The sequence below is a fragment of the Papio anubis genome, chromosome 8 (genome assembly GCF_008728515.1).
Source record: "Papio anubis isolate 15944 chromosome 8, Panubis1.0, whole genome shotgun sequence".
In the NCBI taxonomy this organism is placed as follows: Eukaryota; Metazoa; Chordata; class Mammalia; order Primates; family Cercopithecidae; genus Papio; species Papio anubis.
Window position 1 is genome coordinate 37,932,743 of NC_044983.1, and position 23,922 is coordinate 37,956,664.

The window sequence follows — 23,922 nt, forward strand, 5'->3', positions numbered from 1 at the left end:
CTAATAATTATCATATTCATTACTTCAAATATTTATAATTTCCTTACTGTGAGAACATTTTAATCCCCTTTCAGGTATTTTGAAATATACAATATATTATAATTAAGTATACTCACCTTGTTGTGCAATAAAAGATCCAAACTCATAATTAGCTTTTACTCACTGACATGTTTTTCTTTTCTTTGTTTACTCCTTCCCTAACTCCTTGTAACCACCATTCTAGTCTCTATTGCATGAGTTTAACATGTTTAGATTGCACATGTGAGTGAGATTATATTTGTCGCTCTGTGCCTATTTTACTTAATGTCATATAGGCTCGCCAGTGTTGTTGAAAATGAATTTCCTGTTATTTTTAAGTTTGAATAGTATTTCATTGTATGTGTATACACACACACACACACACACACATCACATTAAAAAATATATATGCATCTGTTGATGGACACTTAGGTTGTTTGCATACCTTGTCTATTGTGAATAATACTACAATAAACATGGGAGTCAGATATCTCTTTAGCATACTAATTTTATTTTGCTTAGATAAATACACAGCAGAGGGATTGCTGGATCATATGATAGTTCTCTTTCTAGTTTTTTGAGGAATCGCTGTACTGGTTTTCCAAAATCGCTGTATCAATTTACAATGCCACCAACAATGTATAAGCATCCCCTTTTCTCCACCTCCTAACTAACACTTGTTATTTTTAATACTTTTGATAATAGCTAATCTAACAGGTTTGATGTGATGTCTCATGTGGTTGCAACTTGCATTTCTCTGATGATTAGAGATATTGAAAATCTAATTGCATGCTTTCTCTATGTGACTAGGGTTTATCAAATGACAGCCTTCGTCTTGGAAGCTGATTTTAGGCCATGATCACTAAACATGATACTACACTAACCACTGGTTTAAATGGGTAGCGCTTATTCCAGAGGACAGAACATTCTAGAAGCCCGAATTCTGTAGTCTTATCAGTCTAGTTGCTTTGGGAAACAAAATACCCTTCTAAATCTTTGGGATAAAAGTGCTGTGTGAACTGCATTCAGAAGCGAGTAGTCGATGTTGAGAGCAAAGTAGGTTTCGTGGACAGACTTCTGTGGATAAGTCCACATCTTAGCCATCCCTCCCCTTCCTGTCCTTTCAGCTCTTCTCCCTCAGTTTTCCTTATAATCTTGAGGCTGTAGCTCTTGAAAGCATTGCCAGGCTAATCAATGAGGCTCCTCTTTGCCATTTTCTTTGATATGGTTGCTTTTCCACTTCATTTTATCCATTGTTGATCTTGCTGTATATTTCGGTATTCCAGGAGGTTCTTACATCTCTCTGCTTTCTTTTGCCTCTTTTTGATTATCCTTTATTCTGTTTTATTGGAAAAAGAGGGCTTTTGTGTTTGCCAGCTCTGTCAATTCAAATTGGAGTTATTTTCTGCCATTTAAAAATTCAATATGCCATTGGCTGTTCAACATTGTTCAATTGATTTCAGAGACATAAGAAAGTAGAGACTTCTTTACCTCACTTTCATGAAATGTGGGTCCTTTGTAAAAATTAAATTTAACATATATTGATATTTACCTCTATCCATACCTATATAAGAAGATAAATGCATTTTGTTTAACATATTTCCACATCTATATTTATACCTATATGACTTTAGACAGTTCTTCTTTATTTCTTATTTGTCGATATCAATATACATATATCTTTCTTATTAATTGGAATAGAGATTATAAATGAAACACTCATAGATTTAACATAGTAATATATTAAGTCAACAGTATACTACATGTAAATAGGCATTTCCAGCTAGGCAAATTTGCTTAATATTGGTTGTAATAGAGATTATAAATAAAACACTCATAGATTTAACATAGTAATATATTAAGTCAACAGTATACTACATGTAAATAGGCATTTCCAGCTAGGCAAATTTGCTTACTATTAGTTGTGATACAAAGTGCCTTTGAATTTATTACTTATAAAACAGGAGAAGAGTTTATCAGACTGATTCTAGCTCATGTATATGAGCTAGGAGAGATAAAAACATGTAAGTATAATCATTTGATAACTGAAAAGGAATATGCTTGGGGCATATTGATGAGATAATCAACAGAGAGTTTTTCAAACTGATAAGCTTGTCAATGAATTTAAAAAATAACATTAACTGCCTTTCTTTTACTTATTCTTACACACAGGACTATAAGTAAATATGATATTCAATATTTTACAAAGTATCTATAAGTAAATATGATATTCAATATTTTATAAATATATTTAATATTTTATAAAGTATTTAATTTTAATTTACTTAATTACTTAATTTTTCTATAAAGTTACAAAGTAATAACATATCATTTTGATACGACTTCAGGTTCTATTACTACAATGGACAAAAGTCATCAAATCCAAATTTATGTGTTGTGTTTATATCTTATGGATATAATTCTTGTACAAAATACAGTTGCTCAACTCTTGACTTTGCGTTTAAAATTTTTGTTGTTGTTGGTTACTTTAACATTTTAGTTTTGTGATAATCCAAATATGTGCACCACTTAAATATTCATAAGTATTATTATATTCAAGAAATATCATGACTTTTTTTTTTTTTGAGACCTATCATATACAGAAATATATACTTCAATACATTCTGGCCAGACTAATTTATCAATGTATTAAATACATTCTAAATGTGCTAAATCAATTGTTAATTTGAATTTATTTGATAACTGATAATTGGGTTCTTCAGAATGCATTTGGCTTGCACTTTGGGGCCAGTGTCTTCTGTCATACAGGTATTTCATATTTATATAGTAAATAAGAAAAAAGTGGCCTATCTGCATGTCTTGGATCAGAATTTCCTCCTAAATTACTAATACATCCTATTACTTAGAGTTTCTTTTCTTATTGTTGATTATTTAATTTTAATTTACTTTTTTACTTAATTTTTTCATAAGCCTATTTCTGTGTTCCCAATTCTGCCACTGATTTTTTTTTTCACCTTTTAAGTTCAGGGGTGCATGTGCAGGTTTGTTAACATATGTAAACTCGTGTCTTCAGGGTTTGTTAACATAGACTATTTCATCCCCCAGGTATTAAGCCTAGTACACATTAATTATTTTTTCCTGATCCTCTCCCTCCTCCAACCCTCCACTCTTTGATAGGCCCCACTGTGTATTTTTCCCCTCTATGTGTCCATGTGTTCTCATCATTTAGCTCCCACTTATAAGTGAGAACATGTGGCATTTGTTCCCACAAAGGAGATGGCATAGTTTTTTTTTTTTTTAATGGCTTCATAGTATTCCATGGTGTGTAGTTGTATGTGTGCAGTCTTATTTCTGAGTTCTCTATGCTGTCCCTTGGTCTATGTGTCTGTTTTTGTACCAGAACCATGCTGTTTTGCTTACTGTAGCTCTGTGGTATAGTTTGAATTCAGGTAGTGTGATGCCTCCAGCTTTGTTCTTTTTGCTTAGGATTGCCTTGGATAGTTGGGCTCTTTTTTGGTTTCATACAAATTTTAAAATAGTTTTATTTTCTGGTTCTGTGAAGAGTCTCAATGGTAGTTTAATAGGAATAACAATGAATTTGGAAATTGCTTTGGGCAGTATGGCCATTTTCACAATATTGATTCTTCCAATTCATGAGCATGGAATGTTTTTCCATTTGTTTGTATCATCTCTGATTTATTCGAGCAGTGGTTTGTAATTCTCCTTGTAGAGATCTTTCATCTCCCTAGGTATATTCCTAGGTATTGTATTCCTTAGGTATTGTATTCCTTGACAATTGTGATTCCTTGATGTTCATCAGTGAAAAAATCCTCAAGAAAATACTGGCAAACTGAATCCAGCAGCACATCAAAAAACTTATCCACCATGATCATCTAGGCTTTATGTCTGGATGCAAGGCTGGTTCAACATACACGAATCAATAAATGTGATTCATCACATAAACAGAGCTAAAAACAAAAAACACATGATTATCTCAATAGATGCAAAAAACACTTTTGATAAAATTCAACATCCATTCATGTTAAAAACACTCAATAAACTAGGTATTGAAGGAACATACCTCATAATAATAAGAGCCATCTGTAACAAACACACAACCAACATCATACTAAATGGGAAAAATCTGGAATTATTCCCTTGAAAACTGTCACAAGACAAGGATGCCCTCCCTTATCACTCACATTCAATGTAATATTGAAAGTTCTCAGTGTGCAAAAATCACAAGCATTCTTATACAATAGTGACAGACAAACAGAGAGCCAAATCATAAGTGAACTCCCATTCACAATTGCTTCAAAGAAAATAAAATACCTAGGAATCCAACTTACAAGGGATGTGAAGGACCTCTTCAAGGAGAACTACAAACCATTGCTCAATGAAATAAAAGAGGACACAAAAAAATGGAAGAACATTCCATGCTCATGGATAGGAAGAATCAATATCGTGAACATGTCCATAATGCCCAAGGCAATTTATAGATTCAATGCCATTCCCATCAAGCTACCAATGACTTTCTTCACAGAATTGGAAAAAACTACTTTAAAGTTCATATGGAATCAAAAAGAGCCTGGAATCACAAGACAATCCTGGAGCCAAAAAGAACAAAGCTGGAGGCATCATGCTACCTGACTCAAACTATACTCACAGGGCTACGAGTAACCATAAATACTGGTACTAGTAAACCAAACAGAGATACAGAATCAAATGGAACAGAACAGAGCCCCCTCAGAAATAATACAATTACCATCTATTAAACCATCTGATTCCTTTGACAAAGCTGACAAAAACAAGAAACGGGGAAAGCGATTCTCTTATGTAATAAATGGTGCTGGGAAAACTGGCTAGCCATGCTAAGTAGAAAGCCGAAATTGATTCTCTTATAATTTTATATAGGGTTTTAATCTAAGATGGATTAGGGACTTAAATAGCACTTAAAACTATAAAACTGGAAGAAACTTTAGGTAATACCATTCAGAACATAGGCATGGGCAAGGAGACTTCATGTCTAAAAAACACCAAAAAGCAATGACAACAAAAAGCCGCACCATCTGGCTGGATCTAATTAAACTAAAGCATTTCTGCACAGCAAAAGAAAACTACCACCAGAGTGAATTAACAGGCAACCTACAGAGTGGGAAAAAGTTTTTGCATCTACCTATCTGACTAATATCCAGGAATCTACAAAGAACCCAAACAACTTTACAAGAAAAAAACAACCCCATCAAAAGTGGGCAAAAGATAAGTGGACAGACACTTCTCAAAAGAAGAAGACATTTATGCAGCCACCAGACACATAAAAATGCTCATCATCACTTTGGCCATCAGAGAAATGCAAATCAAAACCACAATGAGATAACAGTTCCTCACACCAGTTGAATGGTGATCATCAAAGAGTCAGGAAACAACGCGCTGGAGGGTGTGGAGAAATAGGAATACTTTTACACTGTTGGTAGGATTTGTAAACTAGTTCAACCATTGTGGAAGATAGTGTGGTTATTCCTCAAGGATCTAGAACTACTATTCGCCCCAGCTTATCCCATTATTGGTATGTACCTAAAGGATTATAAATCACGCTTTGCTAAGCACATCAATACGCAACACCTTATTTCTTTTTTGAGACTCCGGAGTCCGCTACCGGGTGTCACCCAGGCCGGAGGCAGTGAAGCGACCTCGCCTCACCGCAAAGCCCTACCCCTGCGTTCACACGCCCCATTCCCTCCCCCTGCCTCAGCCCGAAAGTAGCTGGGACTACAGGCCTCGCCACTCCACGCCTCGCTAGTTTCTTTTGTATTTTTAGTAGAGACGGGTTTCACTCATGTTAGCCCTCGGGATGGTCTCGACTGACTCGGCGATCCACCCGCCTCGCCTCCCAAAGTGCTGGATTTCAGGCTTGAGCCATCAGCCTCGCCACACACACGTGATAAGTCATTGTGGCACTATTCACAATAGCAAAGAGACTTGAACCAACCCAAATGTCCATCAATGATAGACTGATTAAGAAAATGTAAGTACATATACACCATGGAATACTTCATGCAGCCACAAAGATGGATGAGTTCATGTCCTTTGTAGGACATGGATGCCAATTTCGGAAACCATCATTCTCAGCAAACTATCTAAGGACAAAATACCAAACACTGCATGTAAGTTCTCACCTCATAGGTGGGTGAGAGCACTCTTGGACACAGGGTGGGGAACATCACACACCCAGACCTGTCACGGGTGGGGGTAGTGGGGAGGGATAGCATTAGGAGATACACCTAATGTAAATGATGAGTTAACGGGTGCAGCACACCAACATGGTAAGTACTACGTATACATATGTAACAAACCTGTACATTGTGCACATGTACCCTAGAACTTAAAGTATAATAATAATAATAAAAGTTCCATTATAACTTAATTTCCACTTGCAGAATGTGTATTACTAATGTCTGTAAATTTTGTGTATCTCTTGTTATATGGAAGTTCATCAAAAAATGGTCATTTCTGATCCATATTTTATATAAATTCAGGACACTAAATGTATAATTGAAAAGATTCTTGCCAGCATTCCAGGCAAGAGAACGAAGTAAAGAGACTAAATAGGAAGACTCAGAGTCAAATTATCCCCGCTTGGCTTTTTTTTTTTTTTTGAGACAGAGTCTGGTCACGCTCAGGCTGGAGTGCAGTGGCCGGATCTCAGTCACCTGCAAGCCCTCACCCCGGGCCTACTCCATCTCCTCCCTGCCCCAGCCCCCAAGTAGCTGGGGACCACAGGCACCCGACACCTGGCTCCGGCGGCTTTGCAGAGACGGAGTTTCCCCACCGTTAGCCAGGATGGTCTCATCTCCTGACCTTGATCCGCTGCCTCGCCTCCCAAGTGCTGGGATTACAGGCTTTCTGAGCCACCAAGGCCTCGCCACCACTTTTTGTAGAGGACATCCCATTTAGAAAACCCCATAGTCTCAGCCCAAAAGCTTCTTAAAATAATAAACAACTTCAGCAAAGTCTCAGGATACAAAATCAGTAGGAAAAATTACCAACATTCCTATACAACAACAACAAATAAGTCAAGCTGAGGGTCAAATCAGAAGTGAACTCCCATTCACAGTTGCCACAAAAAGAATAAAATACCTAGGGATACAGGTAACTATGGAAGTGATCATTTTCTTTTTCATTCACTACATCATGTTTAAAATATTTTTTAGTCTTTCATATAAATTTTGATATATGTATCCGAAAGCACGTTTGCCCTTTGTTTTTGTTTGCTTGTTTCTTTTCATAAAAGCTGGCTCTGATTGCAGCTATTTTACTTAAACCTATCACAATTCAGAATACGTTTTTACTTCAATCCCAGCAGTTTCTAGGTTCATAATTTCTATGCCTTTCTAGTATAAGCCATTTCACTTGTATCAAGAATGTTATCTACTTGTATTTAAAAATACAAGAGACAAACCCAGGTGTGTTGGCTCACTTCTGTAATCCCAGCACTTTGGGAGGCTGAGTTGGGTGAATCACCTGAGGTCACGAGTTCGAGACCAGCCCGGCCAACATGATGAAACCCTGTTTCTACGAAAAATACAAAAATTCGCCAGGCATGGTGGCACTGCTTGTAATCTCAGCTACTTGGGAGGCTGAGGCATGAGAATTGCTTGAACCCAGGAGACGGAGGTTATTGTGAGCCAAGATTGTGCCTCTGCACTCTAGCCTGGGCAAGAGAGCGAGGAAAAAAAAATTACAAGAGACAAGAGGAAAACTTTATGAAGCTTAGAAAGGTATTGCATGAATATTTATCGTATTACTTTTTATTTAAAAAAGTATTTTTTCACATGAAAATAAAAACTACTTATAATAAATTATACTATATTGTTATAATAAATTATATCATAAATATAAATTATAAAATACTCATAAATGAAAATTTATATTGTATATAATTAATTATATATTAATTTGTATATAATTAATTATATATAACTTAATATAAAATTATAATTTACATTAACTGTCACAAATAATTCATTAAATGTTCATGTTGTGTATATATAATGCTCTTATTTTATTTGCTTTTGGTTTTAGGTTTGCAATACTCTGAATAATTGTCAGTGTGATGTTGGATATTCTCCAACTTGTAGGCAAGACAGTTTGTCACCAGGAGGAAGTACTGATGATGGGTTATAGATTTTAGGTTGGTCTCTAGATCTATGTTCCAATAGAGCTTTCTGCTCTCAAAGAAATGGTCTACATCTCTACTGTCCTATGTGGCTATTGAACGCCTGATTGTGGATGGTACAACCAAGGAACTGAAATTTCAACTGTACTTTACTTTAATTTAAATTTATATAACCATTTGTGGCTAGTGGCTAGTATATTGGATAGTGCAGCTCTAGATCATACTGTCAACCAAACTTTTCTGTACTCTTAATTTTCACCCAAAAGTCAACATTTGAAGAATCCTTTCCTCACCTTAATTATTAACTGAGGTCCCAAGAACATTTCTATTTATTTAAACTTCAAAGGACCTGCCAAACCATTTTCTAGAATGGCTGTGTCATTTGACATTCCCACCAATAATATATGAATGACCCAATTTTTTGGCATTCTCACTAATATTAGATAGCATCATTATTTTTTAAGACATTCTAATAGGAGTATATTAATCTCTATTGTGGTTTTAATTGTGCTTCCTCAATATGTAATGATGTTAAACATGTTTACTGTGTTTATTTGGTATCTGTATATTCTCTTCAGTGAAAAGTCTGTTCATATATTTTGTCCATTTTAAAAATTGGATTGTGTTTTTTTAATGTTGCATTTTGAGAAATTTTACATTTTCTAGATACAAGTAGTTTTTTGAGAATATGTTGCTTCACACATATTTTCTTCAAGTCTGTGATTTATTTTTTCAGATTAGTTATTTTTTAAGTTTTATTTTGATAGGGCATTTTTTTTTCCATTTTACGATCATGCTTTTGGTGTCAAATATATTGAACTCTCTGCCTGTCCTAAGTCCTAAAGATTTTTTGCAATGATATTTCTAAAAGATAAAGTTATTTATTTTACATTTAGTTTCATTATATATTTTGAGTTATTTTTATAAAAGATGGGAGATATTAAGACAACAGTAATTTTTTTTTATTTATGGATGTCCAAGTTTTCCAGCAGCAGTTTTTGAAAAAGCTATTACTCATCCATTGAATTTCTTCTCTCATCTTTGTCACAAACATTGGACAGATTTCTGTTGGTGTGTTTCTTAATCCTCTCTTCTTATCTTTTGATCTTTGTGTCATTGTCTCCACCAGTACAGCAGTACCACACTGCTTATTATAGCTATGTCATAATTTTTAACATTGTAAAATAATTCTTTTTCTTCAGAGTCATTGTGCCATTTTAGAATTTCTCCTTTTCATATGAATTTTAGAATTAGCAGAATAAGCTCATCTATGTTTATAAAATATCTTGCTGTGATTTTGATATAAATTATATTAAACTTATAGATCATTTTTGGAAGAATTTGCCTGTCTTCTATTATTGCATCTTCCAATCTATGGACACATGCATCTCCCTGTATTAGTCTGTTATCACACTGCTATAAAGATACTACCTGAGACTCGGTAATTTACCAACAAAAGAGAATTAATTGACTCACAGTTTCACATGGCTTGGGAGGTCTCAGGAAACTTATAATCATGGTGGATATGAAGGGGAAGCAGGCACCTTCTTCTCAAGATGGCAGGAGAGAGAGAGAGAGAGAGAGAAAGAGAGAGAGAGAGATTGAGATAAGGGGAAACAGCCACACACTCATCAAGCAACCAGATCTCATGAGAGCTCCACCATGAGAACAGCATGAGGGAAACCGCCCCCATGATCCCATCACCTCCTACCAGGTCCATCCCTCCACACATGGGAATTACAATTAGAGATGAGATTTGGTTGAGGACACAGAGCCAAACCATATCACTCCATTTATATAGGTCTTCTTAGATTGCTTTCATCAAAATATTGTGATTTTCACAAGATACTATACATGTTTTGTTGTTTCATTATTGAGTACTTTGTTTTCTTTAGAGCAATTATAAATTATGTGAGTTTTTTGGGGGGTGTTTAAATTTTGACTTGTTCACTGTAAGTATACAGATATGCAATTCATTTTGGGGTGTGTTGATCTTGGATTCTGCAACATAATATATTCATTTTTAATTCTGAGTTTTTTTGTAAGTGCCTTCAGATTTCTGTGTAGACTATCATGCTATTTTTAAAAACAGAGTTTTTTTCAATATAAATCCCTTTTATTTCTTATAATATTGGCTAGAAATGAATTAAAGTGAGTTAACATTCTACCTTTAATACTGATTTTAGGAGGGGAATAATTCAGTCTTACACTATCAAGTCTGATGCGAGCTGCAGGGATTTTGCTTTGTTTTGTTTGGAGATAACCTTATGAGTTTGAGGAAGTTGCTCTCAATACCTAGTTTCTGAGATAGTTTTCATATACATAGCATTGGGTTTTATGAATGTATTTAGTTTCAATGGCTAGGATCATATGATTTTGCCTTTTTGTCTGTTGACATAATGGATTTGGATATCCACATGAATTTTGGATACTGACCTAGTCTTGAATATCTAAAATAAATTCTTCTTGCCTATAATCTATTATTTTATTAGTAGTAGTGTTTTTATAAGGATAATATTGTTATTTATTATTGCTTTTATTTATTTTTATTGTCTATTATTTATTGTACATTACTAAATTTGTCTTGTTAATACTTTGTTGAGGATATTTGTATATATATATAGGTTTATATCTGTCATTATTTCTTCATTGTACTGTCTTTATCTTGTTTAGGTATCGGTAATACTAGCTTCACAAAATCACATGGGAAGTATTTAATTCTATATTCGATATTACTTAAAATTGACATCATTGCTTCTAATAGTACATTTTCCAGGTAATTCTTTTGTGCTGGTAAATTTCTTTTCAGGGAGTTTTTGAATTTTTAAAAAATCGTTTTTAAATTGAAAGACAAAATTGCATATATTTACCATGTACAACATCTCACATATTTATCATTTTGGTCATGAGAACATTTTAAATACGCTCTCTTTGCATTTTTAAGAACACATATTTATTTTCTTAATAAATATATAGCCATTCATCGCATCAATTTCATATTAGCTGAGTTGAGTGGTTTGTACTTTCTGAATAATTGATGTAACTAATTCTTTTCTACTTCTATCAAATACTAAGACAGAAGTTTTTAAAAGCTCCAAGCATGATTATGGATTTATTTCCGTATTTTTTATTTCACTATTTTTCATTCCATCTTGAATCTTCATTAATTGCTGCATTCATTGGATTTTAATGTCTTTGTGTGGAACTGCTTCTTTTATTACCTCTGTAATTTATTTCTTCATATTTGTCTTGAAGTCTACTTAATCTGAAAATAACCCTCAGAAGTTATCTCTAACCTGGGATCCATTAAATCCTTATTTTGTGTACTTTAAAAATTATATCACAGATTATTTAGAGAAATAGGAATAAAAGTAGCAAAAATCAGCTTTATAAAATCCTACATTGAAATTTAAACATAGAAAATCAACTTTATAGTCTACATTTTTACTGTGTTTCAGTATGAATGAGATGAGATTAGTGCTCTTGTAAAAGAGATCCCAGTGAAATTCTTCACCCTTTCTACAAGTGAGGTTATAGCAACAAGATGGCTATTTATGAATGAGGTAGCAGGCCCTGACCACACAATGTCGCCAGCACCTTTATCTTGGACTTCCTAGCTCCAGAACTGTGAGAAGTACAATTCTGTTGCTTATAGGCCCCCAAGTCCATGATAATTTGTAATAGCAGCCTAAACAGACTAAGATAATTATCATTACAGATTAAAATCCAGCTTTATGTTTCTTTGGATTTGTCTGATTCATATTGTGTAATGTCTTCTTGTACTGATTTTTAAAAATCATTATGGGCAGTACAAAAAAATCTGAGTTCTCTCTTGTGTTCAATAATAGCTAAAATAAAAAGACAATTTCTCTTCAAGGCTCTTCTGTACCTTCTTGAAAACTGATACATTACTTTGGTAAACAAATTAAGAAAATGAAAGATTTACAAAGAAATAAAAAAGGGTCCCAGGAATAAATCCTTTCATATATGTTGTAATAATTTTCAACAACACTGACAAAACTATTCAATAGAGACAGGGCAATCTTTTCAAAAAATTGTGTTGGGAAAACTGGATAATCACATGCAAAAGGATGATGTTGTACCCATACTTGTATTCTACACACACACACACAAACTCACAATGGATTGAAGATCTAAATGTGAGTTGTAAAACTATAAAAATATCAGAAGAAAATACAGGGGGAAATCTTCATGACATTGGATTTGAAAATAATTTCTTGTATATGACACCAAAACCACAGAAAGCAAAAGAAAAATAGATAAATTGGAGTTTAATAATTAAGAATTGTGCATTAAAGAACACATTCAACGGAGTAAAAAAAGAAATGTGTGAAATGGGAGAAAATATTTGAAAATTATATATCTGATAAATATTCAGAATATGTAAAAAATTCCTACAGCTCAAAACAATAAAATCCTGTTAAAAATGGGCCAAGGACTTGAATACAGACATTTCTTCAAAGAAGATATATAGATGACTAATGAGTACATGAAGGAAGATATATAGATGGCTAACGAGTACATGAAAGAAGATATATAGATGACTAATGAGTATATGAAAGAAGATATATAGATGACTAACGAGTACATGAAAGAAGATATAAGATATTCTTAATAGAGTACATGAAAGAAGATATATAGATGACTAACGAGTACATGAAGAAGATATATAGATGGCTAATGAGTACATGAAGGAAGATGTATAGATGTCTAACGAGTACGTGAAAGAAGAAATATAGATGCCTAATGAGTGCATGAAAGAAGATATATAGATGACTAACGAGTACATGAAGAAGATATATAGATGGCTAATGAGTACATGAAAATATATTTACCATTACTAACTCTTAGAAAAACGCAGGTCAAAACTATAAGGAGATAACAATTTTAATCTACTAAAATGGCTAGTATAAAAATTTTTTTTTAAAATTGTGTTGACAGGAGTGTGGAAAAATTGAAAGTCTTGCACATAACTGATGGTATGTAAAGTGATCCAGGCTTTGTAGAAAATACTCTAGTGGTTCCTCAAAAAAAGAAACACAGAATTACCATAGTAACCAGCAATTTGCATATACATGTAAACCCAAAAGTATTGAAAGCAGAGACACAGACAGGTATTTTCGCATCCATTTTCATAGCAGCATTATTTCCAATAGCCAAAATAGCACGGAAATAACCTTTTCTCATACATGAGATAGTGAAGAACCTTAAAAGCGTTGAGCTCTACCATACTTTAAGGTTGCTGCATATTTGCTTAATTTCAACAGTTTTGCATTGCAATTCATTTCTTATATAAAACATTCTGAATCACTTTTCTTTAGACAAATCACGTTAAATCAAGATATCATTATATTGTCTGCCTTTGTGTGTGTGTGCATGCATGTACATGTGTTTTAAAGTTACTGTTTCCTTGTCTTTTTTGATGGTCACTAAATCTATTTACATTTAATATCATAATATTTTGGTGGCAATACTGATTGCTTAATTCATTACATTGATATTTTACTTGTCTGGTTTATTTCTTTCATTTAATTGTATAGATATTTTTGCATAGATTTTATATTCCTCTCTAATTCTCTTGATACTCATTTTTATATTAATTAGAGAAATATCTATTTTTCTAATTAATACAGTCAAAAGTAGAATAATGTTACATTATACAAAGAATGTGGAAATTTTCCATAAAAATTTTGCCATTAACTCACTTTAAAATTAGTTCCCAAGCATGTCAATAATTTTTCATAAAATTATTTTTGAAACTGCTTATATAGCCCTGCTTTAAAATTTACTTTGAAATGTTTGTAATTTTAACTGACAACTTATAATTGTATATACTTATGAGGTAAGAAGTGACGTTATGATGTGTCATGACATGTTATGATGTGTCATGACATATTATGATATGTTATGATATATATACACAATGTGGAATGATTGAATCAAGTTAATTAGCATGTCAATCCTATCAAATACTTATCATTTAATCCTCCTATCTAACTAAAACTTTGCATCCTTTGACCAACACCTCATTTTTGCTATGCCCCTAGCCTCTGGTAACCACCATTCTACTTTTTCCATGTATGTTTATATTATGGTTTCATATGAATTTTATAAAGTTTTATTTATAGGAAATATAGCATTGATATTTTTATAAAAATTTCATTGAATCTGTAGATTACTTTGGGTAGTATGGACATTTAAGCAATATTAATTCTAATTCATGAACATATGAACACATATCTTTATTTATTATTTCAATTTAAGTACTATCATTTATTAATTTTTATGATTCACCCTCAATATTTGTTTATAAAATTACTTTGAAACAGTTTTTTTGCTCCATTTTTAATCTGAAGAACACTTTATTAGATAATATTAAGTTAATGTGTTATATGTAGGCATTCATAGATGGCAATATGTTAGAATATGATAGATTAGAATATATCATGTAAATAAAGATTAAATATAGCTAAAAGTTTGACTGAATTTGTCAATAATATTGCATATTGCCAATGGCTGTATATTGTCAGAGATATGTGTAAGTGTACTGAGTTGACATAAACATATAATACACTTTGGGGCACAGTTCATAGAAGATTTGAAAACACTTTTAAATTCAAATTTATGTATTTATTCTATAACTGTATTTGAATTTCAAATTTTAAAATTCAAATCAGCAGTACGCTTTAAATATCACGTTTGTAAAAGTCCCTCTCATGTTTTCAGGAAAAAGTACACCCTTGTTTGTGAAACGACATGCTCTTCCTCAGAAAAATGGCCTTTTCATCAGTTCCTACATTTTTCTACCTTTCCTCATTTTAATTGCCGTCACTGGTCTTAAATGGAATAAAATGAAGGGATTTTGGCACTGAGCAAAAAGTGTGAGTGGAAGGTAAAAAATGTTAGACCAACATTAGATAAAGGCCAAACACAAAAATGTATGCTCTCTGAGAGGTATATGGAAAGCAAAGTGTGGTATCGGTACCTATTAATTAGCTATCACAAATGTAGCTTTTTTACTCTTCTTGATTTTGCTCGAGATTACAATGGCTATTAACCCTAAAACCAATGTTAATCTCTTTTGTACAGTTCTACATCAGAAGTCAGCAGTAGTAGCAGCAACAGTAACAGCAGTAGTGACAGCAACCAGTCATAGAGGTAAGTGATATAATTTGTAATACATACATATTTAAAAATTTTTAACAGTACCTTAGTTTGAGAAAGCTGTTATTCCCATATTTTATCATCACAGCTTCTACATTTTAATATCATATGCTAAGAAAAGACTAAAGTATTTTATGTTATTACTGCTTTATGCTAATTTGGAAATATTTTAATGTAACTGATATCAGCCAGATATTTATTAAAAATATTTTTGTAATAAGAAATGACTTCCAAATTATTTTACATGCATTCTTAAAGTATTCATGAATAATCATATTTCCTGCTCCTTCATTTAAGATTCTAATTTATTTAGAAATTGGTAAATCTAGTTGATTTACACAGATTGTTTCCCTAGATTTACAGTTTTTCCTTAATAACACTATATGGGTAGTATTATCCGTATTTTAGAAATAAGAATACGGATGTAAATAATTTAAGTAATTCCTCATATGTATAGAGTTTTAGTAAGTTTTGCCGTTGGGGTTTAACTTAAAGCAATCAAACTCTAGAGTAGAAACTTACAATCTTAAAACATAGCCTGATATGTGGTTAGGGATAAGGAATAGAATACACATGGATTGAGGACCTAGTTGATGCTAAGCAAAATGCTAAATACACTCTCCCTCCAAGGCAGAAAGACAATTAATTATTTACCATGAAATGGCTTGAAATAGGCATACACGTGTACTGTTCAAATTCATATGGGTAGAAAAATAATAAAGTTTGATGTTAGGTCTATTACTGGCAGTAAATTGAAAAATTCAAAAATTCAATATAGAGCAAGATCAAGATTTCATCCAGTTGGTTATCTCCCATTCCTTTGTATCAGAGTTTGAGTAATAATTATGTCCATGGGTCTCTATTTCCTTATCTGCCACCAAATAAAACCTTTATAACTTGTAACCTCAATGTAAAAGCTTTATTCATGCCTAGACCAATCTCTACATCCTCATTAAAAACTTTATTAGAAGCTTATATCTTACCTGAGGATTCTGGCACTTGGCTACTGCCTTCTTCTCATGTCCTTCAATCAGAATCTCACCGTCCTGTTGCGTGTCTTCACCTGAACTCCCTACCACCACCATTGGCCAACCATAGTCATTTTCTCCTAGAGCTTACCATTTCCCTGATTTCTTCCAACTCATAAGTCATAAATGCAACATCTTGCTTTCCTTTTTCCCTCTTTTCACAGCTTCCTTCTGCCAACAGTAGCTTCTGGTTGCATTGAAGTCTTGCCTCAATAATATGAGATAGAGGGTTAGGCTATCAGCCCATAAATAATAGACATACAAGGTGATGACATAGTAAATTGAAACACGATTAATCATATATAAAAGATTATAGCAGCAAGGATGAGTGGGAGAGTTGCTGTTGAGGAAGGAATTGGATAACAATTTTACATATTTTTTTCTCAATAGGTCATATAGCACAAGTGATTTGTAAACAAGTAATCTGAAGGAGGTGAAATAGTTACTCAGTTTTGATCATTGAAAGGAGTTACCTAAGTTCAAAGGATGAACTCACAAAAAGCTTCTATTTAAATGTAAAGGGTACAGTGTAGCAAGAGAGCGTGCAGGCAAGAATTGGGGGATCAGAAAAACAAGGGGCTCCAAGGTTCCTTATTGTAGATTTTAAACAGCCCATTAGCAATCCCAATGCCTTTTTCTCAACAAAAAGTCAAAACCAGACACCCAGGCTTTCCTGGAGATAAAGATTGAGCTTTTCGATTTTAACTGTAAATCAACTCTATCCTACAGAGGCATGGAATTGGCAGAATTACTCATGCATATATCTAGGCAATATATTTCCAAGTACATGAATGATATGATACAAAATAAGTTGGGAATGTTTGAAGAATACCAAAGACGTGAGTCCACCTGGAGCAGAGTTAGTCAGAGGGCTGTCGTTGTGGTTAGGTCAGAGAAGCAACACCATGAAGGGTCTTGGAGCTTTTGGAGTCCATCTCTGTTTTACTTTGAGTGAAAGGAAAGAATTACTGAATAGTTTAGATTCCCGGTACATGGCCTTACTCTTTAAAAGGCTGACTTGTTGAAAACTGTCTGTATGATCGCAAGAGTAGAAGTAAAGAAAATACTGCAATAATACATGAGAGAAAAGATAGTACTTCAAGTCAGGAGTGGTAAGGATAACCTGATGGATACATTTTGAAGGTGACACAACAGAATGCATTGACAGTTTGGATGCAGAATGTAAGAAAAAGTGCTTAAATAATATGACTATTGATGCAAAGCAGGAAAACAGCAAGGCTAAAATGTAAAACTAGGCCTTTTTCTAGAATTTGGGCTCTTTGTGCTTTTTAAAAGTCATTTGCAAATCTATGAATACTGAGATATTAAAAAATAAAATAGGTAACATGAGCCAAGACAAGTAACTGGTATGCTACAATAAGGACTTCAAATGTTTTTCTGTATGAGCAAGAGCATAAAGTATTTTTGAGGTTGTAAGAGAGAGATCTGGCATGACATGTTTTGCATTTTACCTATTTCATTGGGATAAAGTAGGGAGAATGGATTCTGTCAGAACTGCAGACTGGGGAAGCAGCTAAGAGATTACTGAATGCACAGGAAAGATGTGACAAGGGCAGGATTAGAGAGGAGGAAAAGCACAAAACTATTTTCAGGAATATGACAGAGGCAGAATCTGGTGAATTGGTTACTGAATGGATGTATTTGAATTAGAATTAAAGAGAGAACTACAAAGACCTCTACTTTTCTGGCAGAATGGATAGTGAAACCTTTTACCGAGGACATACTGGATAGCAGGGAAAGAACTGTCTTAGGTTGGGGTGAGGAAGTGGAGGGGAGTGAATGATGAGTATGGTTTTGAATGTGTATATGTGGAAACCTGTTGGAAATGCACTGAGCGTTTTTGAAAATTCTCTCCCTCTGCAGATACATAATATAATAGAGAAATAAATAGGAACTTTTTTTCTGTTTTTTCACAGGTTTACATTGCTCTTTCCCTTTCTGTTTTCTTGTTGGTGATTTCCATTATCGATGTAAATTTAGAGACCATGTTAATGAAACGTATGTGACTACGAATTTACAACATTTACTTTTAATGTGACTGTCACACATTATTCATGAATAAGGAACTTTGCTTTATGAATGTCTTGAGTATCAGGCACAAATTATTAATACAACAGTATAACAAGCAGTGTCTTATTTGACTAATTAATTGCTATACCTGTAGTTGCATTATAAAAGTAGACAACTTTTATTAACAATGAACATTTAACATTTCTATTTTTCTGTATTTCTTTTACAACAGTAACTACATGACAACATCAAAAGCCATAAGACAGAGAAAGGATATTACCAAGAAATTTACCATTAACTAGTTTGATTCAACAATGAAAACAAAAATCGCCTTTTTTTCTCCTTTCATTATGGCTTAAAGCTTTCAATTGCACAAACAAAATAAATTCTATGACAGAAAGTATGCAAGTGTGTATCTATTATTCTACCTGCCATGAATCTTTAGGAAAAAAACACTTTGCCTCTTTTTCACCCAGTTGTCATGCGCATCCATGTGAAGAGGCTACTAACCAGGCTTTGTATGAGCAAGAAAGCTTTTTTAATCACGTAGGTGCAGGCAGGCTGAGTGTGAAAAAGGGGTCAGCAAAGGGAGATATGGGTGGGGCAGTTTTTATAGGATTTGGGTAGGTAGTGGAAAATTACAGTCAAAGGGGGTTTTTCTCACGTAGGCAGGGGCGGGGGTTACAAGGTGCTGGGTGGGGAGCTTCTGATATTCATTGTCCAAGGAAAGAATTTCACAAGGTCAATTGATCAGTTAGGATGGGGCAGGAACAAATCACAGTGGTGGAATGTCATCAGTTAAGGCAGGAACTGACCATTTTCACTTATTTTGTGGTACTTCAGGTGCCTCAGGCCATCTCGATGTATACGTGCAGGCTTGGACTCAGAGGCCTGACACTTGTTACATCCTAAACTGAAAACTTTCAGATTCTTCAGATGCCCACGGTCATGCTGACTGCTGCCATCTCAAGAGAGGACACCAACAGCCACACCTCTCTGATAGTTCATGATTCCCCTGCCCTGTCTGTTCCAGGCATTAGGGTTCTGAGTGGAAGAATTACTAGGTATTCACTCTCACAGCCCCCAGATAGTCACTAGTATCTCTTCTCAGGAAATTGCTCAAGCTGAGTTTGAGGTCATAGTGTAGCAGGACGAGCTGCAGACAAAACCTCTCAGACACCCAGTTGTAGAAGGAAGGGCTTTATTCAGCTGGGAGCATGGGCAAGCTACTGCCTGAAAATCTGAGCTCCCCGAGTGCACAGTTTCTGTCCCTTTTAAGGGCTCACAACACTAAAAATTACATATGAAAGGGTTGTGATCGATTAAGCAATCTAGGGATACACGACAGGGATTTCATGCACTGGTAGTCAGAGAGAAACAGAACAAGGCAGGGAGTTTCACAATGTTCTTCTATACAATGTCAGGAACATCTGTTTCTAAGTCATGAGTTCATTTTTAACTACTGGGTTTAGGCCACGCAGACCCAGGCCTGGTTCCGGGGCTGGCGCCGGGCTGCCTGTCTTTGGTTTTACTTCATTGTTTTTTCTTAAAACAAGTACTGAGTATAAAACAATATAAAACAATATGAGAGGGTTTCTCTCTGTCCTCAATCGTACCATCAGGTACATATGCTTCCTTGGCCCTGTATAAACTGATCTAGAAGATTTCTCTGTCCTTTGGGAAAACCCAAACTTGCTGCTCTGTCTTCCCTGAAGTTGGGCATTTCTGGGTAAGATTTTCTTGCCTTGGTCTCCCCTCCCCTCTGCCTCTTGCTGAGATGGGGGCACTTCTACACATCGCAGAGCATTGCACATGGGTTAGGGATCCATTAGCCCACCTGGAGTCCAATTAGGACCTACAGAGTCTTCATCACAAACCACGATGCTCCTCGGACAGAAGTGGAGGAACCTCACCACAGAGGTCCAGAGTTTCCTATTCCAAACATCCATCAACTGAAAAATGGATAAACAAAATGTGGTACATCCAAACAATGGAATATTATTCAGCCCTAAAAAGGAATGAAGCACTGACACTGGTACAACATGATTGTTCCTTGAAACCATTATGCTAAATGAATAAAGCCAGTCACAAGCATCAAATATTTACATGTGTATTTGAAGCAGCCTCGTTGTCTGGGGCAAGTACAAAGATTCTTTGTCTCATGGCCAAGGAGATTGAGGTCATGGACACACACACACACACACACACAGAGGGAGTTTGGAGCAGGAGTTTAATAGACAAAAGGGAAGGACAGAGAGGGGTCCCAAGCGGGTTGCCAAGTTGTCAGAGTTTTTATAAATGGGCTAGTGAGGAGGGGGCTCGTGAGGAGGGGATGTCTTGTCCTCCTAGGGCCAGACGATTTGATTGAGACCAGGTGTGCTATCTGTGTGGCGCAGAGTTTTTTGTCAGTTCTCATTCCATTCCCTGCCCACATAGGCAGAATCTCAGTCTGCGTCACTTTGTTATGCTTATCTTGGAGGGAGAGTTTCTGTGTCTGTTCTCAGACATCTTCTTGCAGCTGCAGGCATTCCCTCCCCCTACCAAGTCTGCTTTTAGCTTCCCTATCTTAGTGTGCCTAAAGGCAAAGGAATGTGCTTATTAAAGTCTGCTGTTTTACTGGGGCCCATTGTGTAAGTGTGAAGTTTGGTGATTACCCAGGAGACTTTCCCCTTCTTTCTGAGCCCAAGCTGCTGATCTGTGATTTACAGCCTGAACTTTCATCTGCTTGTTGTTAGAAGAGAAGTGACTTCTTTGAACTGCCTGAGGTGAGAAAGGGGGCTATTTTTAAGCTGCTTTTTGTGAAAAGGAAAGATTTCTGCCAGGGACTCACTTTACCCTGTGTACCTAAATAATTTCTTTCTGCCTCCTATAACATATTCATTTGTATGAAATGTCGAGAATAGAGACATCTCTTGAGACAGAAATTAGTTTAGTGGTCATTTAGGGAGTGGAGGGGTGGGACAAAGAACTTGTGTTGGGGGTGGAAGGGTACTGTATGGCTAATGGGCACAGAGTTTTTTCACGATGCGATGAAACTAATTTCAAATTGACTATAGTGATGATCACACATATCTGGGAACATACTAAAAATCACTTAATTGTATGCTTTAAATGGGTAAACTGCATGGCATGTGAATTATATCTCAATAAAGCTGTTTAAAAATATAACCTGGGATAATTTTACCAGAAAATACAACCTGGGATAATTCTAGCAGACGTCTCTCATCTTCATTTCCACTAACTTATTTTGGGTCATTGTGTTCACTGGCCTGCTTCTTGTCAATAATAATTTTTGAGCTATCTGTTCAGGTGTACCAGTACCTGGCAGATCCAAGTTTTAGTCCTCATGTGTTTTATTTATTTTGTTTTTTATTTTTTGAGATGGAGTTTTGCTCTTGTTGCCCAGGCTGGAGCACAATGGCACGGTCTTGGCTCACTGCAACCTCTACCTCTGGGGTTCAAGCAATTCTCCTGCCTCAGCCTTCCAAGTAGCTGGGATTATAAGTGCCCACCACCACACCAGAGTAATTTTGTATTTTTAGTAGAGACAGAGTTTCACCATGTTGGCCAGGCTGGTCTCGAACTCCTGACCTCAGGTGATCCACCCATCTTGGCCTCCCAAAGTGCTGGGATTACAGGCATGAGCCACCACGTCCGGCCCTGATCAGTTTTATTTTTGCACACAATTTTGCACACAATTTTTGCACACATATTTGGACATAATTCATCCCTGAAATAGGGGGTACTGGAGTAAAAGGCTTGAATGTGGTAGATGAGTTAGGTTTTGGACATGTGCCATTTTTTTAAAAAGATATTTGTCAAAAAGCTAAGGGAGGCAGTTGCATAGTCTTCCACATTGGTCTCAATTTTTCTCTCTCCCCTTGCCTTGCTGCCCTTCCTGTCTCCAGAGTTTCTTACTCAGAGCTTAGAGTCACTGTTAACAAAACAGTCAGATTGCATTGCAGAAGTTTTCTTTTCCCTTAGAACACTATATTATAATCTTGTGTAGTAAGCAAGGTACACAGTTGAAGTAAAGTGCTGATTGTCTTTTCAAGATAAAGTTCCATTTTCTTGAATTCTCTTTATTTGCAAAAATAACACTAAATATTAAAGCTTTCCTTTCTCTTTCCTCCACTGATTATAATATAGTTTTATGAGAAAAATACACAGTTGAAGAAAAGTGCTTTTTGATGGTCTTAGTAGGATAAACTCCATTTTCTTTTTTGCAAATATATTTCAAATAATTTTGTGTATTTATAGGGTACAGTGTGATGTTTTGATCTATGTATACATTATAGAATGCTTCAATCAAGCTAGTTACCATATCCATCACCTCATCAATTTATCATTTCTTTGTGGCGAGAACATTGAAAATAAATTTTAGCAATTTTGAAATATGCTCATTATATTAACTGTGGTCACCATGTAGTGCAAGAGATCATTAAAACTTATTCTTTCAGTCTGACTCATACTTTGTACCTTTAGATCAACATTTTCCCTTTCCCCATCCCTCATCGCACCTTCCCTAGCCTCTGGTAATCACCTTTCTATAAGATAGACTTTATTAGATTTCACATACAAATGAGATCATACAGTATTTATCTTTCTGTGCCTGGCATATTTCCCTTAGCATAACGTTATCTGGTTCCATCCCTGTTGTTGTAAATGAATTTCCTTTCTTAAGGCTGTGTACTATTCCATTGTGTATAGTACCACATTTTCTTTATTCACTCATTCCTCATCGACACTTAGGTTGATTCCATGTCTTGGTATTATGAATAATGGTGAAATTGTACCAGCATTAAAAAAGTTCAATTTTCTTGATTTTTCGGTATTTGCAAAGATATTTAAGTCTGCAGTAGCATGTAGAAAATTGCTAGTAATAATAGCTAATAATAATAGCTGTTATTTCTCTTTTCCTCTTTCTCTTCCACCTTAGTAAATAAAACCTGCCATAAAACCGTGATATGGGGAAACAAAATTACCAAGAACCTCACTAAAAAGGAAAATCTGGCTTATTTACCCCAATGTAACTACTGAGGGCTTTAAACAACTTAAACTTCTCTGCAACAAATTTTGCGCAACCTATGCTTCCATCTGGCATTTCCTCTCCCTGGCCTGCGGAAGTGGCTCAGCCCCCAGAGCTTCTCAGGCTTCACCCCCAGGGTCCTGGGGCAGCACAGGGTCCTCCCTGGCCCAGGCGCCCGGTGGCCAAGAGCCTGCCCGCGAGCTCAGCGCTGCTCAACGGTCTCTGTCCTTGGCTGTGCCTCCTGCGCTCTGGTTGAGCCATGTTCTTTCTCCTTGCCCTTCTCACTGAGCTTGGAAGGCTGCAAGCCCACGTAGGTAAGTCCCCGGGAGCCTCCCCTTTCTTCTTCGGCTTTAGAGCGGGCCTGGGCTCTTCCTGGGAGCAGTTTCTTGTTATTCTGGGACCCTCCCCCGCTCCCCTTTGGGATCTCAAGCAGGTGCTTCCGGTGTGTCAGGGACACCTTTCTACGCCAGGCCAGGGGAAGCAAGGTCCTTAGC

General features: G+C 35.4%; 1 protein-coding gene and 1 long non-coding RNA gene across 8 annotated transcripts in view; both read left to right on the top strand.

Annotated features, from left to right (window-relative positions):
* LOC101009104 overlaps window positions 1–18,802 on the top strand; it is a 54,020-nt gene extending 35,218 nt beyond the window's left edge. The window contains exons 4-5 of the long non-coding RNA XR_004185798.1: window positions 15,266–15,334; window positions 18,632–18,802. This is a non-coding gene — a long non-coding RNA (uncharacterized LOC101009104). The remainder of the gene's footprint in view (window positions 1–15,265; window positions 15,335–18,631) is intronic.
* A 1,794-nt stretch (window positions 18,803–20,596) lies between these two features.
* ADAM18 (ADAM metallopeptidase domain 18) overlaps window positions 20,597–23,922 on the top strand; it is a 148,603-nt gene continuing 145,277 nt past the window's right edge. The window contains exon 1 of one of the 7 annotated variants that reach the window (XM_021942253.2): window positions 20,597–21,164. Coding sequence is in view for 3 of the 7 variants with exons in the window: in XM_021942254.2 (XP_021797946.1) it covers window positions 23,688–23,742 (55 nt within the window). In the remaining 4 variants the exon portion in view is untranslated. Of the gene's footprint in view, window positions 21,165–23,619; window positions 23,743–23,922 lie in introns of those variants that run through there. The other 6 variants (XM_021942254.2, XM_021942247.2, XM_021942248.2 and 3 more) reach the window with 6 other exon arrangements.